Source organism: Fistularia commersonii, chromosome 3 (assembly GCF_037954325.1).
Source record: "Fistularia commersonii isolate RoL2024-O1a breed Wild chromosome 3, RoL_Fcom_v1.0, whole genome shotgun sequence".
Lineage (NCBI taxonomy): Eukaryota > Metazoa > Chordata > Actinopteri > Syngnathiformes > Fistulariidae > Fistularia > Fistularia commersonii.
This window is the reverse complement of record NC_141286.1, coordinates 6,964,109-6,991,153: the sequence shown is the minus strand read 5'-3', so window position 1 is coordinate 6,991,153 and position 27,045 is coordinate 6,964,109. Positions and strand designations below refer to the sequence as shown.

The 27,045-nt window shown below is 45.4% G+C and overlaps 3 protein-coding genes across 5 annotated transcripts; 1 reads left to right on the top strand and 2 right to left on the bottom strand.

Annotated features, from left to right (window-relative positions):
- The first annotated feature begins 468 nt into the window (after positions 1–468).
- On the top strand, positions 469–15,438 carry fbxo46 (F-box protein 46). Of its 3 annotated transcripts, XM_086143355.1 has the most exons (4): positions 469–866; positions 10,644–10,779; positions 10,889–11,513; positions 11,629–15,438. In XM_086143355.1, the coding sequence occupies exons 3-4, from the start codon at positions 11,034–11,036 to the stop codon at positions 13,450–13,452; spliced, it is 2,304 nt and encodes a 767-aa protein (XP_085999481.1). In that variant the 5' UTR covers positions 469–866; positions 10,644–10,779; positions 10,889–11,033; the 3' UTR covers positions 13,453–15,438. The 3 variants fall into 3 exon arrangements, with proteins under 3 accessions (XP_085999481.1, XP_085999472.1, XP_085999491.1); XM_086143346.1 differs by lacking the exon at positions 10,644–10,779; XM_086143365.1 differs by lacking the exon at positions 469–866 and having other exon boundaries at positions 10,589–10,779.
- Positions 15,439–15,939: 501 nt separating this feature from the next.
- Positions 15,940–19,597, bottom strand: slc5a2 (solute carrier family 5 member 2). Its single transcript, XM_086177987.1, is given in 9 exon segments — positions 15,940–16,067; positions 16,155–16,256; positions 16,259–16,271; positions 16,377–16,592; positions 16,688–16,700; positions 16,990–17,122; positions 17,248–17,267; positions 17,269–17,353; positions 19,534–19,597. Coding segments are annotated over 9 exon segments (774 nt in total).
- A 3,353-nt stretch (positions 19,598–22,950) lies between these two features.
- On the bottom strand, positions 22,951–26,697 carry LOC147235361 (kelch repeat and BTB domain-containing protein 8). The gene is made up of 5 exons (XM_086143334.1): positions 26,221–26,697; positions 25,525–25,678; positions 25,326–25,404; positions 24,803–25,030; positions 22,951–24,692 (listed from the first exon to the last, which is right to left on the bottom strand). The coding sequence occupies exons 2-5, from the start codon at positions 25,676–25,678 to the stop codon at positions 23,195–23,197; spliced, it is 1,959 nt and encodes a 652-aa protein (XP_085999460.1). The 5' UTR covers positions 26,221–26,697; the 3' UTR covers positions 22,951–23,194.
- Positions 26,698–27,045: the final 348 nt, after the last annotated feature.

Below are 27,045 nucleotides of genomic sequence, written 5' to 3'. Positions count from 1 at the left end.
GCTTTGTTACTATATTTTCTTCCAACACACGCATTTTAACAAACGCGTTTAAACTGTGTGTCACCCTTTTTAACCGTGAAAAACAATTACATTAGAAGAGGACCAATCCGTTGTACGACGCCGGAGCGAAAGATTGCTGCGGAAAAATACGAAGTCATTTGTATGAAGTTGAAGGGTATTTAAATTGTGAGAATGAAGATGATATACATAGCAACTGTAACGTGTAATGTAAATTGCATGGGGCTCATCCCAGCTGTCTTTCGCACAATGACCTTGCGACTGTAGTTTTCAGTGTGCGTGTGTGTGGGCGTTGTGTGTGTATGCGTGTGGGTGTGTATGTGTGTGTGTGTGTACGGGGGAGGGGGGGTAGTAGAGGGAGGGAGCCGCGCGGACGCCATATATGGGCACACCACCGACTCTGCATCGCCATTGGCTACGGTCCTTATGCAGCTGCTTGTCAACAAGATGGCCTTCCTCCTCCTGCCGTTTTGACACTGATTATTTTGGTATCCCTGAGAACATGCCGTAAAAGCCAGTGGCACTTCTAAATAGATAGAAGGAGAGGGAGGACTGAGAGTCCTAACAAGGAATACTGTCAGTCGAACTGTGTTCATAGAACTGACAAGCCTTGATAAACCACCGCCACTGAGCAAGGTTGATAATAGAAAGTAGCTGCTGGCCACTGTCGACGTTAGCCCGATCGTGGGCTAGCTTAGCTAACGTTACGTGGACACGAATAGTTAACTCGTGTCACCTGCATTTCACCATACAAACTGGTTTGGTTACTGCGAAATACATCGAGGAAATATACAAGATCGACAATCTGTGCTCCAAGGAGGTTACCCGCGGTGATAAACGCCGCCAAGGTAGGTAGGCAAGCAAAGTGTAACGTTTGTTTTTTTGTTTTGGTTTTTCCTCTACCTTGTTAGCCTGCTAGCCAGCTTACCCTTTGCAGGTAAATTATGCTATCAAGTTAGCAAGCTCGTTAGCCAATGGTCCCCTACATTATGCATCTTTTTGACAGTTATATATAATATTAAATTCCTGGAAAACCTGTCTGGATTGTCCTTAGTTGATATGATCTGTTTACCAAGTTGTATGAAAGGAAAAATCTCTGGGCATTGTATTAGAAAGTACTTAGCGGTGCTCACTAAAACGCACTTAGCTAGTTGGGTAGTGTTAGTGGGTGATCACAAATGTTTCTAAACTACGCGTAAAGTGTCTTTAGGATGACAACTGAAGCTGCTTCTGAGAGTTACTTTAGTGACAAGGCGCTTGTTTGTTGTCACCAGAAGAGTTGGCGTTATTTCAGCCTCTTTGGGTTGTAATTGTATCTAAAACTGAGCCTATAAATCCCACATATGACCTATGATTTGTAAGTGCAATAGAGAAAGGCTTTGTGATGCTTCCCGTAAGTCTTAGGTGTTTTGGTTTCCCTTTGTGTGTAAATCTAACCCAGTTGGTGTGTATCACAACTCGGTTAATTTGAGAAGATATTTAAACATGGATACCCCAGGCAAACAGGTTTGCACTGAATCAGGGTTTGGATGGAGGTCAGCCTCTTGTTGTTGTTATGAATATAGGCGACTCAGGCTCTGAAATACCAGATTAGAAGCCACACAGCCTCATGTAGTTTTGGCCGTACAGTTAATTATTTCCCCGTCTGTCCTTTGATCAAGTAGAATAATATGCCGTAACTGTGTGGATTTTCAGACTGCGATCGTAGTTTAAATGACTTGACTTAAAACTCTAACTTGTGACGATGGGAGCGCTTAGTGCCGAAGATCATGCTCAAACATACAGGCGCTTCTGCAGCCACGCTCCCCAGGTGTCCTCACCGAAGAGCTGCTGTGGGTGTAATGTTCCTGGGCAGACTGCTGCAGAGAAGGCACTCAGCCCTATTGTTCAGCTGACAGTTTGCAGCAAAGAGGGTCTGCTCAAAGCGGAGACCTGTCTGGTACCCTTTTCATTCGTCAACGCCAAATTAGCAGGGCGTTTAGCAAAGGATAGATTACACCCAACAAGCTGATTGACAACGATGGCAACAATGACGTTTTCTAACATCAACAACTTTATTTGCTCATCCCAAATCAGTCTCAAAACAAGCTTCCAATGTGAATGTTTTATTTACACGAGACATAATGAAATACTTTCGTGAGGACACTTACCGTACAGCTGTCACTTTTGCTCAGAGTAATATCTCTACAGTCATTTCAAGTGTAATCTTGTCAGTGACTTTGTATTCACAAGTAGAATTCTGCAAGCAGATCTGTTTGTTTTGTGTTGTGTACTACAGTGTTAGCAATACTCTAGATAGTCATATTTTCATGACAACAGTAATCCACAGACATTTGCCTGAAAAAGTAAGAAACACATTCATCTACCATACATGCAGTGCAGCATTAATTAATATTATGTTACCTCACTGTACACAGAATAATCACTTGTATCAATAGAAGGGTTGTCAGGCTACACACACATTTCAGTGTAGCATGTACAACCCGTTTTAAAGTGCTAAGCTTGGTATGCATTAATTGGTGCATAGAACACAGGTGGTTTAAAGGATTTTTTATTTACTAAAAAATGGTCAACAGATCATACTTGGCTGGTATTAAATAAGAATGTCAATTCTGCTGCTGAAACATACTACTAAACCAGGAAGATTGTCAGACAAAAACGGCAATCCTTATCCTCTTGTACAGATATGTATAACTCCTACGGTGCACAGTATTTAGATGAATAGCGCAGTGCCTACTTAGAATAGGTTCAGCTTTTTTGCCATCTACATAACATAAGATGTGTTGTTTCCTTTCTTTACATTGTATTTTTAAATATACCAGCACCGAAACAGACGTGCAATACAATACCTCATCTGACATATGTCAAAAACAAGAGGCTTAGTCACGCAGCATGTTTCTCATTCTTCATTTTTATTGAAAGGCTGCTCCAAGTAAGATACGATTTTGTGTCACTTATGTTAATGTATTAAGTTTAAATTGGCAATTATAAGCATGAATGCAAGAAAAGAAATGCCCAACTCTGACTGTTTATATAGAAAACAGTAACAGCCTATTACACGCTCAGTGTAATAAAAAAATAAAACACTAATACACTGACAAAGCTCTGGTTCCTTATATGCCAGTAATTCACAGCTTGTCAATCAGTGTCTCCTCTATGATCTATGAGGATAAATAATCAAAACCACAACTCTAAACAAGTGCAACAAAACACGTCCAGCGGCTATAGTTAGCTTCACACAAGCTCTTGATAGCTCCCACTAACCAGATGCAAGTTTTTTTCTATGGGCTTTCTGTTCAGAAGTGTCACATTTAAACAGGGATGGCAGTATGTCAGTACACTCCCTCTCATATAAACCAATACGATTAATTGAATGTGCTTCTCATCACGTTCCTTTTTTCTTTTTTGCAAGAAATAATGCACACCATTCTAAAATCTCCCATTTTTGTATTCCCACATAACAGTTTGATTATTCATTTGCTGATCCATTGCACCACATTGGCTCATCATGTGACTTAATAGTCATGAGCAGTCATTTACTAGGAATCAGTTGTTGTTGTTGTTCTTAAGCACTGCTTCAAAAGCGCATCCCTTTTTTGAATTGGTTGATCAGCCTTGGTAGCATTGGTTCTATGCAATAGCACACAATGAAGTATTCAAAAGTACAGTAATACTTCCAACAGCCTTCCCCATCAATCCACATGCTGTCTGAAAAAAATTTTTGCGCAAGCCTCTTGCCATGCTGCAGTTTGCTCCAGATCTGGTGTTTTGATGTACCTCCAGGTTCTTTTCAGTCTAAATATGTCTTCTGGTTGCCAGCAGTGAGTTAGTAAACGAACCGTAGCTTACATAGATTTACAGCTACGCGTTTGACTATCTAGTTCATCGTGACATTTATTTTTGTTTGCCTAATAGTTGTAGTCGTTACACAAGTGCTGCAATTGGCAGTAGAATGTTTTATGTCATAATAATATGTTCTATGACCTGCAATTGGCCCTGTTTTATTAGAAAGTATGTTTCTGTTTACCACTGAAATACTTGCATGACAAATGCTGACTATTTTCTACACACCTAGTTAACATATTCCACCTACATAAACAGGAATCTGAAAGGTGGGGACTGGCCAAAGTTGTATTGTTGTCCCTGTGTTGTCCCGCAAGTTGGCACGCCCTGCATACTGTATAGTTTTAATTTATTAATTCATTTAACTCGGAAAGTTAAATACAGTCTATAAAAAAACACTTTTCTTTCTGACCGTGGGTTCTTTTGCATCGTGGGTTCTCAACGCAGTCCCCAGGATTGTAGTCCTGCTGGCTGCTTCTTATGCTTGGACAGGATTTGAAGGATTAGTTTGATCAGGAAGCTTAACAACCAAACTCAAGCCTTCTTTTGAAGGAACTGAAATAAAATGAGTTAAATGTTGCTCAGTAGTAACTTAAACCTGCTGTTAAGGAGGAATGTGGTACCGTGAACCGAATGAAAAGCACTCTCCAGCTGTAGCTGTTCCTAGACAGGAGATTGCATGTAGGGGCCTCGGGCCCTAACAGGCATCTTGACTGGGCAAATACCCGGCTGGGTAAGGCCTGATTTTAATTAAATGTAAATTGAAAAAGGATTTTGTCTCACATTTCATATTGCCACAGCTCCCCGACCATTTTATTTGTAGGCGATGCTGATTAGGCAGTAAGGGTGAAATTTTTCTGAAATTTTACTCCTAGCCCGTCAAAGTACTGTCCAGCAAAATACAGAACACCTCTGTGGCTGCCCAGCACTCAGGACTCATCCATGATGGGTTAAATGCAGTGAATCAACAGTTTCCCGCTAGGATCGGTTAAGTATTCTGTCATACAACAGGTATTTAGGGACTATATTTTTATAGATCATTTTGGTGTTGACATTTTAACACTGCAACAACCTGGGGCACTTTTCCAGCTTGTGCAAAGTTTTTATAGAAGTGGCAGCTTCAGTCCTCGGTGGATATCTTGCAATGGGTTTGATTTTGAACTTGCCCGAACAAGAACAAAAATCTTCCAGCAAGCAGATGATTAACACTGTTTGTCAAACAGATGAGTGTTATCCCCCGATAACAAACGGCATTGTAACTTGAGCGTTGAGCTTTTGATGTGCAATTTAAATGGTGATATTTGGAGTTATTACTGGGTAAAATAAACAGGAGTAATTGGTTCCTTCTCCAGTTTGTTCTCAAATTTTGGCTGCACTCAATGATTTAGTTTGCCAAACAGGTTCAGATGTTAACTCTGCTTATTAATTTTGGTAAGCCTCGGGACATTCCACAAGTCATTTTACCGCTCCGTAGTACTGTAAGACCTGCTCAAACTCTGCCATTGTTTTAAATTTTAACAAGTGAGAGCTGATGTTTCTGGGATCTTGATAAGATGGCAATGCTCACTGTGTGTGTTCCTTCTATTTGAGCACTGCAGTGTGCTCGCTGTTGTTTCTGGCCTCTCCTATAATTCCATCCAATCTGTTATGAGAGGCATGATGCAATGAGAGGGAGGGGAAAGATGGGCTGGTGGAAAGGAGGTTTAACAATTTAAGTGGTGAGGGAGTCATGAGAGGTCACGAAGAGAAAGGACGGTAAAGTAGGTCTGCAATTTCATTTATTTATTTTTTTAACAACATAATCTGCGTGCTCTTGGTTGAGTTGTTGCGGCGTTATTATGGAGGAAGCATTTGAATGGGTTCACCATGCTGTGTGGACTGTTTGCTTTTTGCACCTCCCCAAGCCATTCCATTAGTCCACATGTTCAAGCATCCTAGAGTGTCAGCAAATCTCAACCAGCTAAACAAATACATCCACCTTTTTCTTTTTTTTTTTTTTCTTAATCAAAGTAGCTCTATTGATAAGGCGGGGTGGGCCATGACAGAGAAGGTCCACATCGGGCCAGAGTATTGAAGTCAAGATATTAAATTAGCATTTAATCCCATTAAAAATGACAACAGGCTGAAGAACCTTAAAAGCTAATTTATTTAGATTCCTGCCTCCGAATATGATGATAGAGGTGTCCAGATCTGAAGCTGAGAATCTGTATCACAGCTGATCCGGGCATATTTTAAGGGATTGGTAAGGGCTGAATATCGGATTACATGCCAGCCCTTTCTTCACCGACTGTTCTGTGGTTTGTCCACTTCAGCTTGCTGCAAAGCCGCTCTGACAGCGGAGCTCAACAGTGCAGGCATTTGTTGCATATACGAGAGAGAGAAGTGGATTGTGCGCATGTGAAAGTTACTCGTGTCCAACTGTTCGGGTACATCTGAGGTGTGACACGAGGATTTAAAGCAACAGACATGATCAAATAACTTACCAAGTCCAGTCCTCTCTCCATCTGTTGTTCTCAAGGCCTACCGTGCAAAACCTGCAGGTTTTTAATTTTAGCCCGTTACATAAATAAAAATGAGTAGAAAAAAAAAGGTATTTCTGCCTAATAGGAGTGTTACAGCTCATGAGAGACAGATTGTTGAATTTAATTCACAGTTTGTCCTGTCTGATGTTATAAACAGGAAATGAATAATTAACAGACGGCAAGTTCGAGTTTTACGGTGTGTAAAGGTTTTTATTTCAGAAGCGCAGATGCGATTCAACACCAGGTACAATGCAAGCCTTGAAGAAGGACAAAAGGATTGTTGCCACTGCTAAATCCAAGTGATGCGCTCAGATCTGGTCGCCATGCTAATGGCCTCACATACTGTAGCTGTGCCGCCAACACAGATTTCCATATGCGGAGGAGTAACAAATGGCAGTCCAAAGAAAAACTAGTTGATAAGCAGAATTCATTTGTGTTAATAGATTGCGCTTACTCTGTGTAGTTACCGTCGTTGATGGAACACATTTATGTAACCAATACCTAAATAAGTGCTTGTTGGGGTACTATGTTCTAATCATGTAAGTGAATATGTTTGTTGATATTCTCAGGAGAGCATGGTGTGTTTTGGCTGTCACAATGCATGGGTCTGCTTATTTGTTAGTTGGAGGAAAACAATCTTTTCTTATGTTTTTCTTGTGTCAATGGACAGACAAGACAACTAATCCTCAACAACAAATTTAGCCAAATTCTGCAAAATCTACCCCTTACTGTTTGCACAGCAGGCCTGCTGTCGGTCAAGGCACAGAACGGCCTCAATACTTCAGAGGAACTGACTGGGAGAGGAGGCTGGTTTCAACTACTCTTTGCAGTACTCATCGAGTGCTAGGATGCAAGAAACCCGATCTGAGCTTCAACAGCATCAGGATCAGGAAAAGTGTCTGTAATGTAGAAATCTGATTAGAATCAAATTTCAAACTAAGGATTGGATGATGTACTTGGAAATTTTTTTTTTTTTTTTTTTTTTTGCGAAAGAACACACTTAGGAAGTGATGTGTCCTGTTCAGTTTGGTTATGGCAAAAACACCCTTACTTTAGTCAGGTAGTCCTAATGCGGCATAAGAGAACACTGAAGACTGATTTTGAGCATGTTCGATTCATAAGGCTAAACAGGCTGTTTACGATGTGTCAGCCAGTCCAACATCAGTTGTCGGTGTTTTTCAGTGCTTTGCTGTGTTTCAGCTGACTGAGTAATCGACATTTCTACGGAATAATCCAAATAGGGATTCTGATTTTAACCAGCACCGTGGAGGTTGTATTTTATTTTTAACCTTGTCAGTGAACAGCCAAAGCAGGAACTGTCCACTTGCAATTCCCCTTGTCTGCCCAGTGTCTGCTTTCTGCTGGGAAAATTTGTGTGGGAAAACACCAGTCTGTAACATCAATTGTGAAACTGTTTCTCTAGTTCCAGTAATGATGTATCTGTAGCTCACAAAGTATACCTCGATTAAAATTACTCGTATGTTCTCCCTGTGCCTGTGTAGGTTTTCTGCCGTCCAGTCACAATTCAAAAACTGTAAGTTAACAGAAGAGTCTTGTCTGTAGGCGTGAATTAGAGAGTGAATGGCTGGATGTCTCTATATGTGCTCCCTGTGAATGACTGGTGACTGGTCCGGGTTGGACCCCGCCTCTCGCCCAATGACAGCTGTCAGAAGCTCCAGGACCCACTTTGTGTGCAGGATAAGCAGATAGACAATGAATGAGTAATGAAGCTGAAAAATTGACCGTAATTCCATACAAATTAACTTGAAATGCAAACGCACGCCTCCCAAAAAGATGGACCAGTGGTCCTCTCTAGTGATCCAGTGTTGCTTTTAAAAAGATTAGCGTTCATGCTACAAAAGCAATGGGTGTATCAGAACTGGAGTGTTTTAGTTTTTGTTTTCTTTAGTTTTAAGGTGCTGTAAATATGTTATTGAGGAGAAAAGAATGTTTTGTTTCTGATTTTCTAAAAAACAGCCTTTCAGTGTCTCAGGTTAATGCACCCTTTCAAGGTACTTTCTTCCAATTTGAAAAATTCAAATTAGATATCAAAGCTATTGATTCACAGTGTTGACCTTCATTAAATTACTCCTTTAGTTGTGGTTGTCCTCAATATTTTCTCATTAGGTTCACCTAGAAACTACTCAATAAGTCCCCCTTCAATCACTAAAAGCAAGTTATTAATTTTAGAAATATTGTTTCCCCCCCTCCTAAAAACACTGAAATTGTTTAATTGATAGTACCTATTTGTAATTATGTTATATGTAAGTGGTTTCGCATAGCAAAGAATAGAGTGACATTTGAAACATTTAATGTGCCAACAAGTGTATTGGCTGAAATTTACATTTGTGTGAAGTCATGCAACTTTTTAAATGCTTTCATTTGGTAGTTACTGAAGAAATATGTTATCATTGAAACCTGACTATTTGATCTGTGCTAACTAGGATTATACTCATTGTTTTTTTTTTGGTTTGTTTTTTTATCAACAGTGTACCTTAAGATTGTGGCAATGAATCTGTTCAACTTCCTTTTCCATGGTTAAGCGAGTTTTGCGTCAACAAAACAGCAAAAAATAAACATAATAAGCAGGTAAAAAAGACAATGACCGTAATGCATTCAGGGACTCAGTCGTGGTTTTTATTCCTTTGCTGTCTAGCTGGAAAGTCATTCCCACCCTTCTCACTGTGCTTTTGTTACTGAGCTACTCTAAGAGAGCACACTTGACAGTAAAAGCTCTTTTGCACATAAACGGCAAACCTGAAATTATCCAGGCTTTGCCCAAATGAGCTGTTTCTGCGAACCGAAATGTCAGTGCAAGTCAACGTTATACAGCCCCGCCTGCGAGGTTTATCACTCAACTTGGGAGAAATTTAAAAATTTTGCAGCGCAGCAATGATCTGCCTGTCGAAGACGACAAGATTCCAGACCATCAGGGTCAGGGCTCTGTAAACAAAACACTGTGAGCTCCGATGTGCCATGTTTGGGTCACGCCTGGCCTCCTGCTGGTCCACTCCCCCGCGTCTGACACAGAAAGTCTCCCGCTGTGAGCTGCATGTCTGAAAGGCCAATGCTGGTCAATGAGTAGCCCTGATTTTCCTCACGTTGACTGACATTTATGCTGCAAAGGGGCTTAAGTTAGCAACACGCTGTGGAATAAAGTTGTCACATTTGGTGGCCTGAAGAGAGAGGAAAAAAAATGCCCCTCTGGACCCTATAGAGAGCAAATCCTTGGCCACCAAATTAATTTTGGATTAGTAATTTGGATTAGAATTAGTGTCTGCCTGTACTGTGCAGAAAAAGGGAGCAAGGCATAAAATGATTGCCAAGCCATCTTAAAATGTAATGTCAATGTTGGTCACATCATATATTTGCTACCCTCAAGTGGCCAGATTATTATTATTATCATGATTATTATTTTTTTTTTTTTTGTCAGTTATCTAAGTTTAAAGGATTCAGCTGAACGCTGACAAATGAGATGTAACTCCGGGATTAAGACCTGCAACATGTTGCTCAGTCACCCTTTTTTGTGTCTGGGGTTTATCACCTGCACGTTCTTGGCAGACCCAGCGTACCGGCGCCGCAGCACCACGTGAACGCCTTAGTCGAACCGAAGGTCCCCCCCCATCACCTCCCTTTGCCAGGAGTGTAGTGTCTCTGGCATGAAGAAAGGGCTGAGGACAGCCACAGCAGTTTCACTGTTACCCCCAACCCCTCCTCCTGCGGTTTGCTAAAAATAGTCAGGCATATGCCTGCATGCTCCTCCCTGTGTTGCCTCCTATTAAGCAAGTCCTCTTTGAAGCACTGAGATGCAGGAGAGCAGAGGAGAGTCCATTTAGCCCTTTTGTGTTCCGCCTCTCCTCCCTTTCATCTGCCGGCCGCCCACAACCGACCTGAAATGGAGCCACTTTAATTTGAATTAGAGACTCGAGTATGCCATTCAAAATTTTATTCCAAATTAGTTTCAACAGGTTTTTTTTTTTTTCTCCCTCCAAATAGGCTACCTGTAATTAAGTGTATGAACCCAGTGTTGCGCAGCATCTGAAACATCAATAATTTCACTTACATATGCTGAGTGAGACTTTGTATTATAGAAAGAATTATTATAACACATGCTGATGGATCATGGTGGAAAAAGGTGTGTCAGTTGGTTCATAAGACCCAAAATTAATTGTATCATTGAAGGATTAAAATTCTGTTTAGTGTGGCTTTTTTTTTTTTTTTTTTTTTTAAGAAGCCTTTATTTTTTTTTACATCCAACAGGTTTAGATCAGGCTATGGGCCTGGATGATGTCTGCTCCCATTCAAAGGCCACTCCCAGAGTTCACCCTGTAACCGATCTTAGCTTTGCGGCACGAATAAAGCCTGACCCCAGATTCACTGAACCCGGTGCTAACCAGTAGGTTTTTTGATGTCTCAATTGAAACCCGCGTATACATTAACTGAGCAGTCATATCACAGTGGTGCTTTTCTCTTTCCCCTCCCCCCCCCCGCCCTCTCTGCTGCAGGTTGCATGCGGTGTTGCCGCTGAGCTCAGTGCAAGTCCAGGTCCGTCAGGTTGGCACTGGGACTCGGAGCCAACGATGAGAGCTCCGGCTCTGGGTGCCCACTGGCCAGCGTAGTTGCCGGTATGCACCGGTGGTCCCCATCCTGATGGACCGAGACACCTTCTCCCACATCCGTCTGTGGTGCCCGCGGCCATTCGGCACCTACTCCCAGAACAAGGCCAGGAGCCCAGGCTCGGGGGGCAGCGGCGGAGGTGGCGGCGGGGTGGGGTCCTCCTCCCTCTGCAAGAATGAGCCCTCTGCAGGCGCCAGGAGGACAGCGGATGGAAGTGAGGATGGAGGCCTCACAGTGGGGGTACAGGAGCAAAGTGAAGAAGAGGAGGACGTGGGCTCAGAGAACACGCCTCCTGAGCCCGACATCGTCTCCGGCTCCATCGCGCAGGGCCAGGCCTCCGGGCCCATCCCGGCCGCTCCATCGCCACCTTCCTCTGGGTCCCAAATGGAAGACGGCCGCGTGCTGTTAGACACCTGGTATGTCATCAAGCCTGGAAACACCAAGGAGAAGATTGCGTTTTTCGTGGCCCACCAGTTCAGTGGAGCCGGCCAGCCAAGGCCGAGCGCCATGAAGGTGAGATGGGGCATATGAGAGGGGGATCACGCAAAGAAGTTTTCAATTACATTTATTCTAATGTGTGGGCTTTTTTTTTTTTTTTTTGGATTTGTTTAATTTTTTTTCTTCCCAGGTTAAAGGCAACTGGGCAACCGACTGCAGCAAAGCGAAAAGAAGACGACGATGCTCGTCCTACGATCCGCCAACCCGCTCCCAAGCCTCAGAGCCGCACCTCAACCACGATTCCCCCCTGGCACCCAACGCACCCCCAAGCCCTGAAGAACCGCCGCTAGCGGTGAACGAGACAGACCTGCTATCAGTGGCAGAGATGGTCGCCTTGGTCGAGCAAAGGACCGCCATGGCCCTCCAGGGCATCGTGGCTGTCCACGGGAGCCAACACCACCAGCAGCCCCCCATCGTCCCCCACGACCAGCCTCTCACGCCCCATCAGCACACCTTACTCCGGGAAACCGTTTCAGACCCCTCTCCGATAGTATTTGTGACGGACAGTTCAAACGATAAACCTTCCAAAGAGGGCAAGGAGTCGTCTTCTCCTATCCAGACAGACCAGGAGCTGGAGGAGCAGCAGGAGTCCTGCAGGGTGGCCCAGGCCATCGCGCGCTTCGAGTCCCAGAACCTGGAGAATCGACTCCGTCTGGGCGGCTCGGGCATGGACTTTTCCAACAGAGACGGGGAAAGGGAGCACAGGAGAGGGGGTGAGTCCGGCGTTGCGACGCCGCCCCCGCCCACCAGCCACGGCGAGGTGAGGATAGCATTCAGAGTATCCAACCTGGACCCCCGGTCGCAACTGGAGCCGGCCGGCAGGTCCCGCTGTATGTTTATGAGCTGCGGTGGCGGGAGTAACCAGGCAGCGGCCAGGTCGAAGGAAAAAATCACCTGCGACCTGTACCAGCTTGTCAGCCCGTCTTCGCGAGACCCAAGCAGTCTGCTGCTCGCTGCCACAACCGCCAGCCCGAAACCAGACAGAGATGCCCACCACGCAGATCGGCAAGCCTGCGTCAGCCCGGAGCCGGGCCAGGAGCTCTCCTCCGGGGAGAAGAAAGCGGCGGGCGTCGGGAGGGAACGAGTGACCGGCTTTCACGTGGAGGTGGTGGTGACGGGCGCCGTGGACCAGTGCGTGTTCTACGGCAAAGACAGCACGGAGAATGTGCAGGAAGAGACGGTGTGTTTTGCGATGCCCAGCGGGGGAGGCGGCGGGGGAAGCGGCTCCGCCGACCCTTCGGATGATCCTCCTCCGGGGCAACTCTTCTTCCTCCCGCCCTCGCGGGGCGCTGAGGAAGAGGTGAAAGGCACGGCCGCCGGACGGGGGTCAGGAATGTGCTCCCTGGACTGCGCCAACAACAACAGCCCGGGCGCGGGGGTGGCGGTGGGCTCGGGGGAGCGGACAAACCGACCGGACTCGCCCCTGGCCGGCGTCGGGGACGACTGCTCGGACCCGTCCCTGTGCCGCCTCTACCGCCACGTATCGCATGATTTCCTCGAGATCCGCTTCCAGATTCAGCGCCTGCTCGAACCTCGCCAGTATATGCTGCTACTCCCCGATCACATCATGGTCAACATCTTCAGTTATCTGCCCACGCGGTCCCTGGCAGCCCTCAAGTGCACCTGTCACTACTTCAAGGCGCTGATCGAGACATACGGGGTACGAGCGGTGGATTCGCGCTGGAATCAAGACCCCCTCTATCGTGACGACCCCTGCAAGCAGTGTAAACGGCAGTACGAGCGCGGGGACGTCTCTCTGTGCCGCTGGCACCCTAAACCTTACCACCACGACCTGCCTTACGGACGTTCCTACTGGATGTGTTGCCGGCGCACGGACAAAGACACGCCGGGCTGTCGCGTCGGGCTCCACGACAACAACTGGGTTCAGCAGCCCGCTGACGGCTCTCAGCCCGTCCGCACCAAGAGGGAGGACAGAAGGGAGGAGGCCAGGTAGAAAGGCAAAGGGCATACACCTCTAATACGCCAACTCCCATCTCATTCTCTGTGCTCCTTTTAACAACTCAGAGGATGATTTTGGAAAAAAAAAAAAAAAAAAGAAAAGAAAAAGGAGTACAGGGAGGAACCGGCACTCCTGGACTGTTCTTTGCTCCGGCGCTCCTCTCTCAGGAGTAGCCCTCATTTAAGGGAGTTTGAGTGTTAAAGAAGAAAGAGAGGTGTTTCCCCTCTCCTCTGCTTTTACTCCCTCTTCCCCATTCAAACCCTCCAGAATCCCTCATTCCTCCCACTGTGCTCCAGAGTGGCACCTTTTTAAAAAAAAAAAAAAAAAAGTTTGCATACCAGGGTTGGGGTCCGCTCCCGCTGCTGTTGGTCAACCCTTTTTTTCTGCCTCTTTAACGCATCCGGGTTTCCATTTCACTCCATAAATGGCTGGTAGGCAAGTCATGTGAAAACTTTGCAGTGTGTTTGATTGAGATTAGCGTTCATTAAGTGACGAATAGAAATGTAATGCCCTCGAGCCTGCTTTACTGTTCCAAGACTTGTTCTACGCTCTGTGTTATATCACAACTTTCCACGTCGGTCGGATGCTCAACGGACTCAGTGCGGCTTTTGTTCGCAGAAACGAACCGCAGGAGTCCCCCGACGCATGTAAAACTTCTTCAGTGATGGAATGTTCAGCGTTGCTCTAGAAATGTGATTGTATAAAGCAAACTTGATAATTTTTTTTTTTTGTTTACCGCCGTTCTTCTTCTCCTCCTCCCCCCCCACCGTCACGCGAACATCGCCTTTCGTACCTGTCCCGCACCACGCATTCCGTTTTCTCTGAATGTGCTGTAATGTTGTACTGTGTCGATCAGTCCCCTGATAATGCTGCTGAAATCATTGCCTGTCGTCACTGATGTTGATTCTGGAGTAGCCACACGTCGGTCCATGACAGTCGCAGTCTCTAATGCTCACCGGTCTCATTGGCTACTGAGAGACGATTTTGTCTTTTTTTTTTTTTTTTTTTTTTTTTTTTTTCCTCAGAGTGGACCCTAACCTTGTTGACCATTCATGAAAAGAAGCCACTGAATACTTTCTGGTTTACAGAGTTTTATGGGAGATGGACATAATTAAGAGAGAATGGGATTAAAAAGAGAAACTTGATTTCACTTGTGAAAGGCCTGATGTCACTTTGTATGGTTTGACTGGTTTGCTTGTTTGCGCTTTTTTTTTTTTTTTCTGGTGGGTGGGATGTTTGTTTTATTGGGGTGTGTGTCAGAGAATGTTTGCTGTTGTATTTACTTTTATTCTTGGATTGTGCTCTCCGCCATACCCCCCCCCGTCTCTCGCCCCCAACTCGACACTCAAAGATGTATTTTTTTGAACGTCATCTTTGTTTGTCGTCGTCCCCCGTCCTCCGTCCCGTCCCTGAATACGGCAGAGGACATCCGTTTGCCAAAGCCGCCATTCAACGCTTCGAAGCGGGTTAAACCAAGTAACACAGACCGCAGGAACTCTCAACACCAGCTTCCAGCCTTAAAATTCCCCTACCTCTTACCCACCCTGCAGGAGATTGAGGCATCAGATACCTCATAGATGGTCAGGAGTATTAGGACTTGCACAGGACCTGTATTTGGCTAGAGTTTACCCTGCTTGATAGACAGCCCCCCCCCCCCCCCGTCCGGCTCGGCTGGATCCACCCATAACTCTAGAGTAACTGATGAACAGTGCCTGGTGACGGCTCTGACTCTTCATTATTGGGAAAACCTCTCGTATCCCCTCCCCTCCACTCCATCCCCCCGCTTTTATCCCTGCCCCTGCGAGCTGACAGACTGGACATTAATACAATGCGGTGAATGATGCTGAAACCGAACGGAGGCGGGAACATGGTCGGGTTGTCATGGGAGAACTCTGTGGGTTCCAGTCATGTACAATGCTAATGGGAAATATCTGCTTAAATAAAAAAAAAAAAAAAGTGATGATTAAAACTGGAAATCTGAACCCCCTTCCTGGTTTGTGTGGTATTTGAGCCAAAAACAGGCCAAGAAATTACTCAAAATGAGTATTCGGATTTTATTTTTGTCCACATTGACCCGCATTTTTACGAGAGGCTCTCGTAAACTCGTCAGCCCGGCCTAAAACTTGAGGTAATGTTGCTTCGTTTGCATTGTCTCAGGAAAAAATATATATTTTCAGACTTGAAAAGGCTCTTCAACATTTATTTGAGACCATTTTTTCATCTCTCAGGTTTGTTGGTGTTTCAAATAGTCTGCCCTTCTAGCACTCTGGGACACAAGCTTAATGTTAATAAGCATGTAAAAGTATACGGTGATGACACTGTAATGTCATTTTTAAGACCCTGGGCAGATGTAATATGAGGAGGAAATGGCCATGAGAAACACGAAAATGATTTTGCGGTGCAGTGACCCGTCGTCACCAACAGATGGCAGAAGTGCAGATTCGCCCTGAATCCCATTTCACATTTGAACTCCAGAGCCTGCTAAGCATCGTAACCCCACATGAAGACAGGCACCGCTTTCATCATGAGAGCATTGGCATCCTCAACGGGATTCTTCGAATGTGAAATGGGGCCGCGACAGGGAGCCACCTCCTCCTCCGTGCTGTCCGCTGACCGGGAACAACAGGTGTCAGAATCTGTCTGTTTCACCTGACCCGCCTTTGTGAATTACATTTTTTTCTCATTAACACTGTCACTCTCCCCTGTCCTCTCATCAGCCTCCCTGCAAGATGTCCCACCTCTTTCCTCCTGCTCTTCATCTAAATCAATCCTCTCTTCTTTCGAATGACCCAGGCTGTGACCGGTCGGTGCAGCTGGAAGGCAAACGGGAGCTCAGCAATCCAAAATCTGAACGTAAAAAAACAAGTGAAAGAGCGGTCTTGGCAGAAACCGGTACATTTGCAAAACCTATGACTCACGTGTGGATCCCGGATCGGCGGCGTGCTGGAGCTGACCAGCAGCACCAGTGCTGACGTACAAGCAAAGAGTACGATGGCAAAGTGTAAATAGTGGATCTTGCACACCAGGTAAGGGCATTTGGAGGGGAAAATACAGCTGTCTGTGCCAAACCAGAACTCTGGCAACGTCCTACACGGACCGATCGCCAGGCCTCCGATCAGGACCCAGAATGCACCCTGATGGTTTCAAAAGATACTGTTTTATGGATTGAAGATAACATAATGACACTTCACGGGAGTGAAGAAATTATAATTATCGCTGGATGTCTCACCGTTTCGTTCACTCTCTTGATGGACACCTCCAGGAAGAAGAGCGAGGCGATGGGGGAGCCAGGTCACGAGATGGACCGCCTCCAACTTAATCCAGATTTGGCTTCGGAACTACTGGAAGTCTTAGAATACAACACTCTCGATTGAGTATTTTTGAATTCTTCTTCTTTCAGCCATTCCCTTCAGGGGTCACGATCCCTCTTTACGTGACCAAACCATCTCTGTTGAGCTTCCCTGACCTTCTCTCCAAAACATCCAATGTGTGCTGCCCCTCTGAGGGACTCATTCCTGATCCTGTCCATACTCGTCACTCCCATCACTCTCGCTGGCCCGCCGTCTGACACGAGTCCAGATGTCCGTGGTGAAAAGGGTGCTACCGCGGTTAAAGATGGACGCCAGGGAGGACATTAGGGCAGCCAGCATCAGACCCCGCACACCTGCTCGAGGTGACGCAGAGGCACAGAAGTGACATATGAAAAGTTTCAGGCGGCGAAGACGAGAAGGGAGAGGAAGGGATTTGAGTGACGATTTTGTGATGATTTCGGGTCGGCTCGCTCCTTGCCATTGGGCATGATTGACAGCCAGTTTGGGATAAGCAATATTGGAGCAGCTCACTTCGGTCCCACACACCTTCTCACAAACCTCAGGGACCATGCGGCCAACTTCATCTACACATGGACAGCAACACACTTATCAAGTAGGAAGAGTACATACTTACTTCCTACATAGATACAGTTATAAGTCTAAAGAAGAATGTTTATCAGTGTGCTAAATCAAGTCTATGCTTGCTGATCAACCTTTGGCTTCAGCTTCTAACAACTGCACACAGATGTGACTCCATGCAAAACTCTTTTTCACCACTCAAAGTTGTTACGGTCTCTTGTTTTTAGCTCTCGTAAGAAATGCCAAGGAAGATTACATATCCGGGTACAGTAGCCTGAGACCGTGAGCTGCGAGGCAGCGCTGGACGATCACCTGCAGAGACACGGATGTTGGTGGGAGTCGTGTCCGCCTGAAGCAGAACTGCAGAGCAACCCGACTCCTCGGTATGTTTACCCGGAGTTTAATGTTTCTAGTATCCGCGCATGAAGGCACATAGGTACTGGCATACACACTGGTGTTTTCTACAACCCTGCACATTTTCAATAAACCTGTGCGCTGATGATCACGCGGTGTATTCCACCGAGTGGGCAGGTTACCGTATTGCAGCGGTGAATCACTTTATAATTTTAATTTTAATTTAGTTTCAATATGCTGTAGCACAACTGCAATATGGTGTACTGTTAAGCATTTGTTAAATAATTTACAAAACATTATAGCTCCATTAGCAAATGATAAACATATTAGTTACAATAAGCTAATATATTGTATACTTGATGATTTTATTACCGTCATTTGCAAAGAGTGCTTTTCAAAGTATTATATCAAATAAAAGTCAAGGTACGTTGGGGCAAATACTCAGAAAAATCAATTAAGGCACGTATTGAGGGTAAACGTTTGACAGGAGAGTTTTCCCAGAAAACACAAATATGCAGTATAAATTCTTCCAGAGCATAGCGTTTTTGCTTTCAACATTTGTTTTTTTTTTACAGTATTTTCACTTTAGATTAAAAATCCAAAAATCATCAGATTTTTTTTTGCTCAGCACAGCAGAGCCGTATTTGGCCAACAAAGTGTCGTTGCCCTAAACATCTGCAAAGGCCGGCAGCGGCAAAGGGGAGAGAAGAGATCGAGTCAGACAAATAAATAAAAACGCTCATTTTTGTAAATGGATCAACTCAGAATTATATTCAAATCCCTGATGTCTGAGGTCCTAATTCCTAGATATTAGCTGAACCTATCAGGGTCAGTAGGGTGTGGTTATTATTACTCCATGTCTGCATGGTTTCCTCTCAGTCCAAAAACATGCAGTAGGTTCATTGAAGAACCTAAATTCCCAAGGCGTGGGAATGAGAGAGTGAAAGGTTGTGTATCCCTATATGATGTGTGAATGACAAGAGTAAATGTCACTATATGGTGGGTATGAGAGCGTGAATGGTCATATATCTTTATATTACCTGTGAATGAGAGTGAATAGTTGTATCTCTCTTTACGACATATGAACGAGAGAGTGAATGGACGTTTGTCTCTATATGACATCCAAACGAAAGTGTGAATGGTAGATTGTCTCCACATGACATGTATGGGCGTGAATGGTGATATTTCTTTATGATTTGTAAATGAGAGGGTGAATGGTTATATGTCTCAATATGTGGCTCTGTGATTGGCTGGGTGAATCCCTTCTCTGGCCCAGTGATGGCTGGGATAGGCTCCAGCCCCCTGAGTGCAGGATAAATGGTACAGACAAAGAATGAATGCATGCATGAATGAATATTATTGCCCCTGTGATATTTGGATCCAATACATTGCAGCTATGCTGTCAAAATGAGAGCGGTGTGCGTTCCTTAAAGAGCTCCGGCGTTCAGCGTTCCTTCCAGTCCTGGCTGGAGACAAATTGATGACTCAGTATCCTCTCAGAACGAGCCGGTTGTTTGTTGTCGTCTTTATTTTTTCCCCCGCCTCATTGGTTTCTTTTTCAATTTCATGTTGTCTGGTCTCATAGCTTCAGTGGAAAATCACGGCCGCGTCGCGACAGCTTGACCTTTTAGGAAAAAAAAACAAAACAATAAGGCCGTTGTGTTGCCGCCACGCGGCGTCTGCATATTTCACGCCACAGCGGCAACCTTAATGATTGGTAAGTCGAGTTAATGCCTCCTCCTGTCGCGAGTGACAAACGCACAGAAAGGAAGAAGCCGTAACCTGAGCTGAAGTAGCAGAGCCGTATTATTATGACACGATCCGGACTCACAAAATCCAGTGAGGACAAAAGCCCTGGTGAGGATCACGGAGGTTTGAACAATGTCAGTGTACATCAGAGCAGCCAGTCCACCTTTATATATAGACACACACACACACATTAACATATACACACTTCATATACATTAGGGATGCTATACATCAGGAGTCACAAACATGCTGCAATCAGCTATTCTTTCTTAAATTCTGTTTACATTGGTGTAAATTTGAAAATGCCAATTCTTAAATTTTTTTTAACAGTTCTCATTAACGTGTAGATGATCTGCAAAACCGGACACATCGTAGAATTCTATGTATTGCAGTTCTATGAAATGATCATTGATTTTTCAGTTTAACGCATGATCATATTTGTTAAAAATACTGCAGATTTGAAGATAAATTCAAAATGTGATGAGAATTATTTAAAAAAATATTAGAGTTGATTTTTTTATGTTACCTAATCGATCAGTTATACAAACATGGTGCAAGTTAGTGCATGATTTGTTAAAAATTGTTATTGGCTGATGAGAAAGGGACATTATGATTTATTAGGAATGCTGTAGAGTGATCAATTAAATCAATCTATAACTGTCTTTTTATATGTCTAATCAGATGATTCACCTTCGAACAGCACTTAAAGGTCACCATTTCCTGCTAAAGGGTCGGACATCGATCAAATGAAAACACCTTGAAGGTTTTTGAAATAGTTGTTCTGACGTAGAACTTTGTCCCACAGTCACCATATACAGAATCAGCAGGTTATTAAATATTTGTACAGTAATTATTAACACTCAGCCACCAAACAAAGCATCCCCCATGTAGTTACCCCCATTTTTCATGTGGATTCTATATCTGCCTTCCATATTCACCACAGCTCTAAGAACGCTGCATCAAGGAAAATTTTGGATATTATATCAGTAATGTCCATAGTTTAGCTTTGACAGTTATGTTAACTATAGGCTTTTAAAAATCAGCTGTATATTCAGTGTCTGTTATGTTTATATGGCTCACAGACTCAGACAACCATTCAGGCTCTCATTCACACCTACAGTAAATCTAGAGTCCATTTTTAATAGCTGCATGTGTTTGGCCTGCAAGGGGTCGCAAACTTCAAACCCGCATCCTTCTTGCATCATTTGACCCGTTTTAAAATATAATTTCTCTGGCTCAGGAGCCGTCAGTAAATCCGCTTCCCCTCTGCATCTGCGATTTACATTTAAGAATCTGCCCGATGAGACCAAAAGCCACACATCCAGCGACACCCTGGCTCTGGTTCCGATTCCGATCCATCCAAGACGGATTAGCAATACGCGTGCAGGTTTTGGAGCGATCTACGCCGCCATCAATGCGATTTCCCCCGATTATTCCTGCAAGGCTGATCCCAGAACCGCAGGCACGAGGCGGGACCCGCCTGCAGGCCAGACCCCTCGGCTGAAATGATCGACCAAACAGACATCCATGCAAGACTTTCCCTTCTTTTAAAAACCTTGGTGGTTTCCGTCCTCGGTTTCCCGCACACTCAGCAAGCGTGTTGAAAGGAAATGAAGTGGAACACAATGGTAAAAAGGCTCCTGTTTCTGTTTTTTTTTTTTTTTTTTAGGACTATTTTGCGGTATCAAATTAACATTGCTGGAATATGTATTATAAAAGAAGAGGAAAAAAGAGCATTAATTGTTATTTTATATTTTATGTTTGTTTGCAATGTGTTCAATTATAGGTTACCAGGTTACTTTTCATGTATTGGGATCTACTGGTTAACTGATGTCTAACTGATGCTGAGGGACGATCACATAAAGAAATAAATTCATGACATTCTCGTTTAAAGTGGTTCTACTTTTAGCCATAACTGGCGGTGTTTTTTTCTTTCTGCGCTTCACAAAAATCTGGATTTAATCTGTTTTTGAAATAAACACAGGGGACAGGAACGTTTTTGGTTTTTTTTTCACACTTTAATCAGAAAAACACCCAGCTCTGTAAAAATCAATCCAAAAAGCGTTACACTAATTAATCAAATGGATTCATAATCCTCATGCCCTTTACATTCAAATATAATATTGACTTATTTTTAGTCAACTGCAGAATAAATGAGAAAAGATAATTATGTTTATAATGATTTGAAAACGTACCGCTTACACTAACATTATTGTAGTAGAATCTTTTAAATACTATGAATAATTTTATACTTCCTGTGACAGCTATGGTATCCATGCTACGATCCTTGACTGGTTATCAATTTTTACAGGTCATTTGAAGTCCTTTGAGCAACAAAGATCCGGAGCCTCTGCTCACAAGACGTCCAAATGTGAAACCTGCCTTTTGGATCCCAGCAAATCTCAGAATCCTGTTAAAGGATATTGTCTGTTTTGCATCAGCTACATCAAACCTAGATTTCTACTTTCGGCCCGTCGAGCTCGCAGAAATGTCTCCCAGGGTCACTGTTGTCTATTTGCCACGCCATGACTTTTTGGTTCTTGATGATAATGTTGCAATGGTGCACTCCCATTGTGGAAGCCTGAAACCTGAAGCACATATTGGTGTGAGCAAATCGTGCAGTTCCAAATCTGATTTTATGCTGATTGTTAGGAAGCAGGGGAACTCCGGTTTCCCCTATTTCATCAACTCGACGATAGCAAATAACCTTCTTGCACGGACCCTTCAAAACTGACAGAAACATCTCCATCCCGAAGTGACTTCATTTCCCATTTTTTGAAATGGTGAAGCTCCCACTGTGCCACTGTTGAGACCAATCAGTGTAATTCACAATAATGGACTTTTTTTTTTTTTACCCAACTGAGTTGTGATGGAATCAACCTAATTGGACGCGCTTACAATCACAATGATGGCAATATAGAATAACTGAGGAGGCTTTTTGTTTTTTTGTTTTTATTTGGGTCCCACACTGGGATTTAAATAATCACGTAAAAACAATTTCTCTTGAGCTGTCTAACAAATATTCAAAAAAATTAACAAGGCTTGATATTGTTGGCTTTAATTCATTGGATTTCCAGAATATGTAAATCCATTAATATACTCGCTATATGCTGTTTATTAATGATTCCTGTTTGGTTTTGAGAAATGTGCATCCACAATGTAATTTTCAGTAACTTTATCTCGGCTAAACGAAACAAAAGATTCATCAGTGTCCTGACAGTGTTTTGAGATATTTGCTTCAATAACAGCAGCTTTTGTATTTACACATTTTTAAGATTTCATGCGTCTACAGACCATATGTAACCCTTTTGAGAATTTTGTTTTGTTTTGAGAATTACGCTAATTCACAGGAGCATCCTGTGTGCACATTTTAACCACAGGCTGGCTGCAAACTGCTGGTGCTAATGGACACAATTCACTGGTGCGAAAATGCAGCAGGCCCAGAGAACGCGTGGGTGTTTGTGAAAATTGGAAAGAAGAACATTAGACTACAAGTCAAAACCATTCTTTCACTTTATTTCCCATACTGCTGTGACAGACAGGTAACTTTACATTCAGGTGAGTGTTACCTGACTTGAACAGTTTAACGCTTCGTGGCCTGCTTTTACGCACAATTGTCTGGCGGACTAAAACTCCCAGTATCTGACTTTGACGAGTCCTGTGCGGCCGTACTGGTTGTATAAAAATGATTCTGTGTCAAATGCAGCATTGGGTCCACGCCTGTTGGACCGCTTCTTCTCCGGCTACTCGTCCACCTTCTTGCAGTTGTCTTTGGCTCTTCTTAGTCTGGACAGGATGTGTTTTTTGGGGAATTTAAGAGTGGTGCATCCAAACTGGCTGACTCCACCGGTGTCCCCAGGGAGTTTCTCACGTCTCTGCACCCAGCTTCGCCAGCCGGGCTTCCAGCAGTACACGCTGTCGTAGAACCGTGATCCGTTTTCCCCGCCCAGCACGTAAATCCTCCGCTTCCACCTGGCGACGCCCCCCGCCGCAATCCGCCTCGGCAGGCCGGGGAAAATCACTGGGCTCGGGGCCCGGTCGCTCCCGCCTCCGGCACCCCCCCGCTGGTCCGCGGACACCATCACGCCTCCCCCCGTCACCTCCCTCTCTATTCCAGACCCCCTGCCCTCCCTGAAAAAAAGCACACGCCCTGTTGCATCTAAAGTCTCCAGGTTGGTGTAATTCCCGTCCAGGAACTTGGTGGTATCTCTCACGTAACCCCCGATGGCACAGACTCCCCCTCGCACCGCCACACCTCCGGCCAGGCAGGTGGCGCCAGAGTCCAGTGCCACCCGTGTCCAGCAGTCTGTCAGGGTGTGATAAATGAGCACTCCCGAGTGGACCACGGCGCGATTCTGTTCCAGCGTGGTTCCGCCTAGGAGATACAGTCGGCCGCGCAGTGCTGCGCAGGCGAAGGCCCGCAGGGGGAGCGGTAACCGTGGCCCGGGAGCCCACTGGAGCGTGGACAGCTCCAACATCTCGCTGGAGTCCAGCAAGGCTGTGCGGTGACAGCCGCCCAAGGCATAAAGTGACTCTCCGCAGCCCAGCAGGCCCAGCATCGCCCGGGGCTGGACCATTGAAGGCCGCTCTGTCCAGCGGTCCAACACGGCATCATATTCGTGCACGGCCGCGGACACAGAACCTGTCCGTAGGATTCCGCCAGCCACGAAAAGCCTGTCGCCCACAGCCGTGCACCCGGGGCTGACCAGTGAGCCCAGCGCCGCTAACTTCTCCCACTTTCCTGTCCGAGGATCGAAGCAGTCCACCGTGTAGTCTCTCTCAGCTATATTCTCATCTTCTCGAGGCGTCAGGTCCACGCACACTATTTTTTTCTCGAACATTCCCTCTCGTGGACGTAGAGGCCCCCCGAGGCCCTCGCCGGCTGCAGCGGGGCCCAACTCCTGGCTCAGCCTGCGGCTCTCTTCCTGCGACAGCAGCCCTGGCCGCAGATGGTGGAGCAGCGCCGGCATGTGGGCGTAGCGATCCAGAGGCTGGTGTTCTGCCCAGCGACGTGCAGCATCATAAACCTCTGCCTCAGAGTCCACCCCCAGGCGGTCAGAGCTCAGCAGGCTGCCTAAAGTGCCATGGTCGAGGAGGAGGAAGTCCTTCTGCCGCGCCACTCGGGGGAAGTGCTGGGCTACCAGCCTCAGGGAGGCACGCAGCAGCAGCTGGTCGTGGTGAGAGCGAGCCAGAGAGTACATCCCCAGGCAGTTATCCACAGAGAGGTGCTCGAACAGAAATCTGAAGGGGTTTGGGAATGGCGGTGGTGGGAGAAACAGGAGAAAATGAAATTAAGCCTGCAATAACTGCTAATTAAGCAAATGGATTCAACTGCTACTAAAGAGCCTCACCTGGAGCACAGATCTTGCAGGGGCATGACTTGAAGCCGGTTGGCGGCGACAAACAGGTCCTCGGCCGTGTCCAGAGAGAGCCCTGCCTCGCCCGTGTACACGAACTGGATGACGGTCTCCATGACGGAAGGCGTAACTTCCTCCAGTCGGATCTCGGTGAGACGGGACTCCACCAGGGGACTAGTGAACATGGCCCGAAAATAGGGACTCACAGCTGCCAAGAGCACTCTGACAAGAGAGAGAACGGAGGATTAGACCGGATCACCATTTCTTTTGAAGGAATACTTAAACAGGCTGGCCTACTGTACTATTTGATATTAAATTAAAGCTACACTTATCACACTTTAAAAACTCTAATTGAAATCATATCTATATCAATGGCTATATGGCAAGGAATTGGAGAAACAACAGACTACCTCAAAATAATCATCATCTATATTTTGAGGGGAAATATTAAGTAAAATCCTGGTTGCAATTCTGGACTCTGCACAAAGTGAAGTGGGCATTTTTGCGGCGGGCATACCGGTGACACATGAACTGCTTTCCCTCGACGAGCAGAGTCACATCGCACAGCTGCTGAGCGTCCAGGAGCTGCTTCAGTCCTGGTATGTGTGACAGGAAGAGGAGGGAGGGATGAGTTGGGGGACGAGGAAGAAAGAAAGAAAGGATCAGAACAGAGGCTTGCTTTAAAAAACGTGACTTTATAGAACATCTATTCCTACCGTGCGTGATGTAGTCTCCCAGTGGGGTGGTGCTGTCGTCGGGGAAGTCCTCCTCCTCTGAATCGCTGTCTGACAGCGGCTCCCCTCCACCCCCATCCCCATCCTGCCAGGGCTGGGGACGCCAGGTGACTGTGCCCCCCCGCACAGCATTCATCTGAAACAAACACACAAGCGAGCCATGCAGCACTCGATTAAACCACAATGACAACATGTACATCTTTGATCATGTGAGGTTTTATCTACTTCTTTCACCTCAAGGGTCACGGGGGGCTTCCTCCATCTCACCCTATTCTCTATATCCTCTTCTCACACCAACTAACTTCATGTCCTCTTTCACTACATCCATAAATCCCCTTTTCAGTTTTCCTCTAGGCACCTCCACCCTCAGCATCCCTCTGCCAATACCCTCACTAGCCCATGAGAGACGTTATCGATAGGAGTCAATACAGAACTTGGGAAGCACTTTGCTGTCTGTTAGCTAAAGTTCATGATAGCTTAGATGCTGCAGCTTCAGTTTAAATGTTGAGTATTTTTTATACACCCCCTTGAAAAACCTTGTTATAGTAAGTTTCCTTTTAATTTCCAATGAGGGTTTTAAGCTTTTTATTTCTGTAGACTAACGTTTAGAGGTGGCAAAGAGCGCAACGCGCTATCGCTGCGTGAGGTTAGCCTTTAACTGTTGTAGCTTACATTTACCTTTGCTCTTCTTCTCGTTTCCACCGTGAAGGCTGGCAGGGTCTCACTTTCAACGGGAATTGTTGGGTTTAGGAGGTGGGGGACTTTGGAGCAGGCTAACTGTAGCCGAGTACCCGGTTTATTACCAGACCCTCCCGGAGTCTTTCCCGGCCCCCATGTGCCTGTGCTGGTCGTCCGGGCTCGGCTTAGCGGCTCGTCCGGCCTGCGGTGAAGACGCGTCGGGCTGCTCGCTGCTCATCCAGCCTCACGCACATCACCACTAACTGACGGACCCAGGAACAAGCTCGCCGGGGGGAACAATCCTCCTCCCGAAACAAACGCCGCTAATCGCGACACATTTCAGTCCACCATGGCACTGAGCGCCGGTGACAAGCACGGCAACCGGACGGCGCACCGTGCAGTTTAGGGAGATTTCGGGAGAGTAAATTGGGACCCAGTTCTGGTCCTGTCGGCCGCACTTGTCACGTCTGAACCGGATCACCGCAGCGCTTAATTTCCGCTCATCTGATTGGCTGACCTTTAGCTCGTGACGATTGCTGTGTTCGGAGTTGTTCGCTGGGACTCGTTTTTTTTTAATTCCACCTCTGAAAAAATAAAATAAAAATAAAGATTCGTTTATGTTCTTACACAATTCCAGTAACCCAAACGTAAATAAAAAAATCGGAGGAAATTTTAAAAAAGTCATATTAATGGAGCATATTTTGGAACCCGCTTCCGGAGTACTAATTTCCGCATCCACGTTGCGTTTGTGCAGATTGGAATTCACACTGCCATAATCCCCAACGTCAACACGATGAAAAGCAGAAAACAATTTAAGTGATGCAG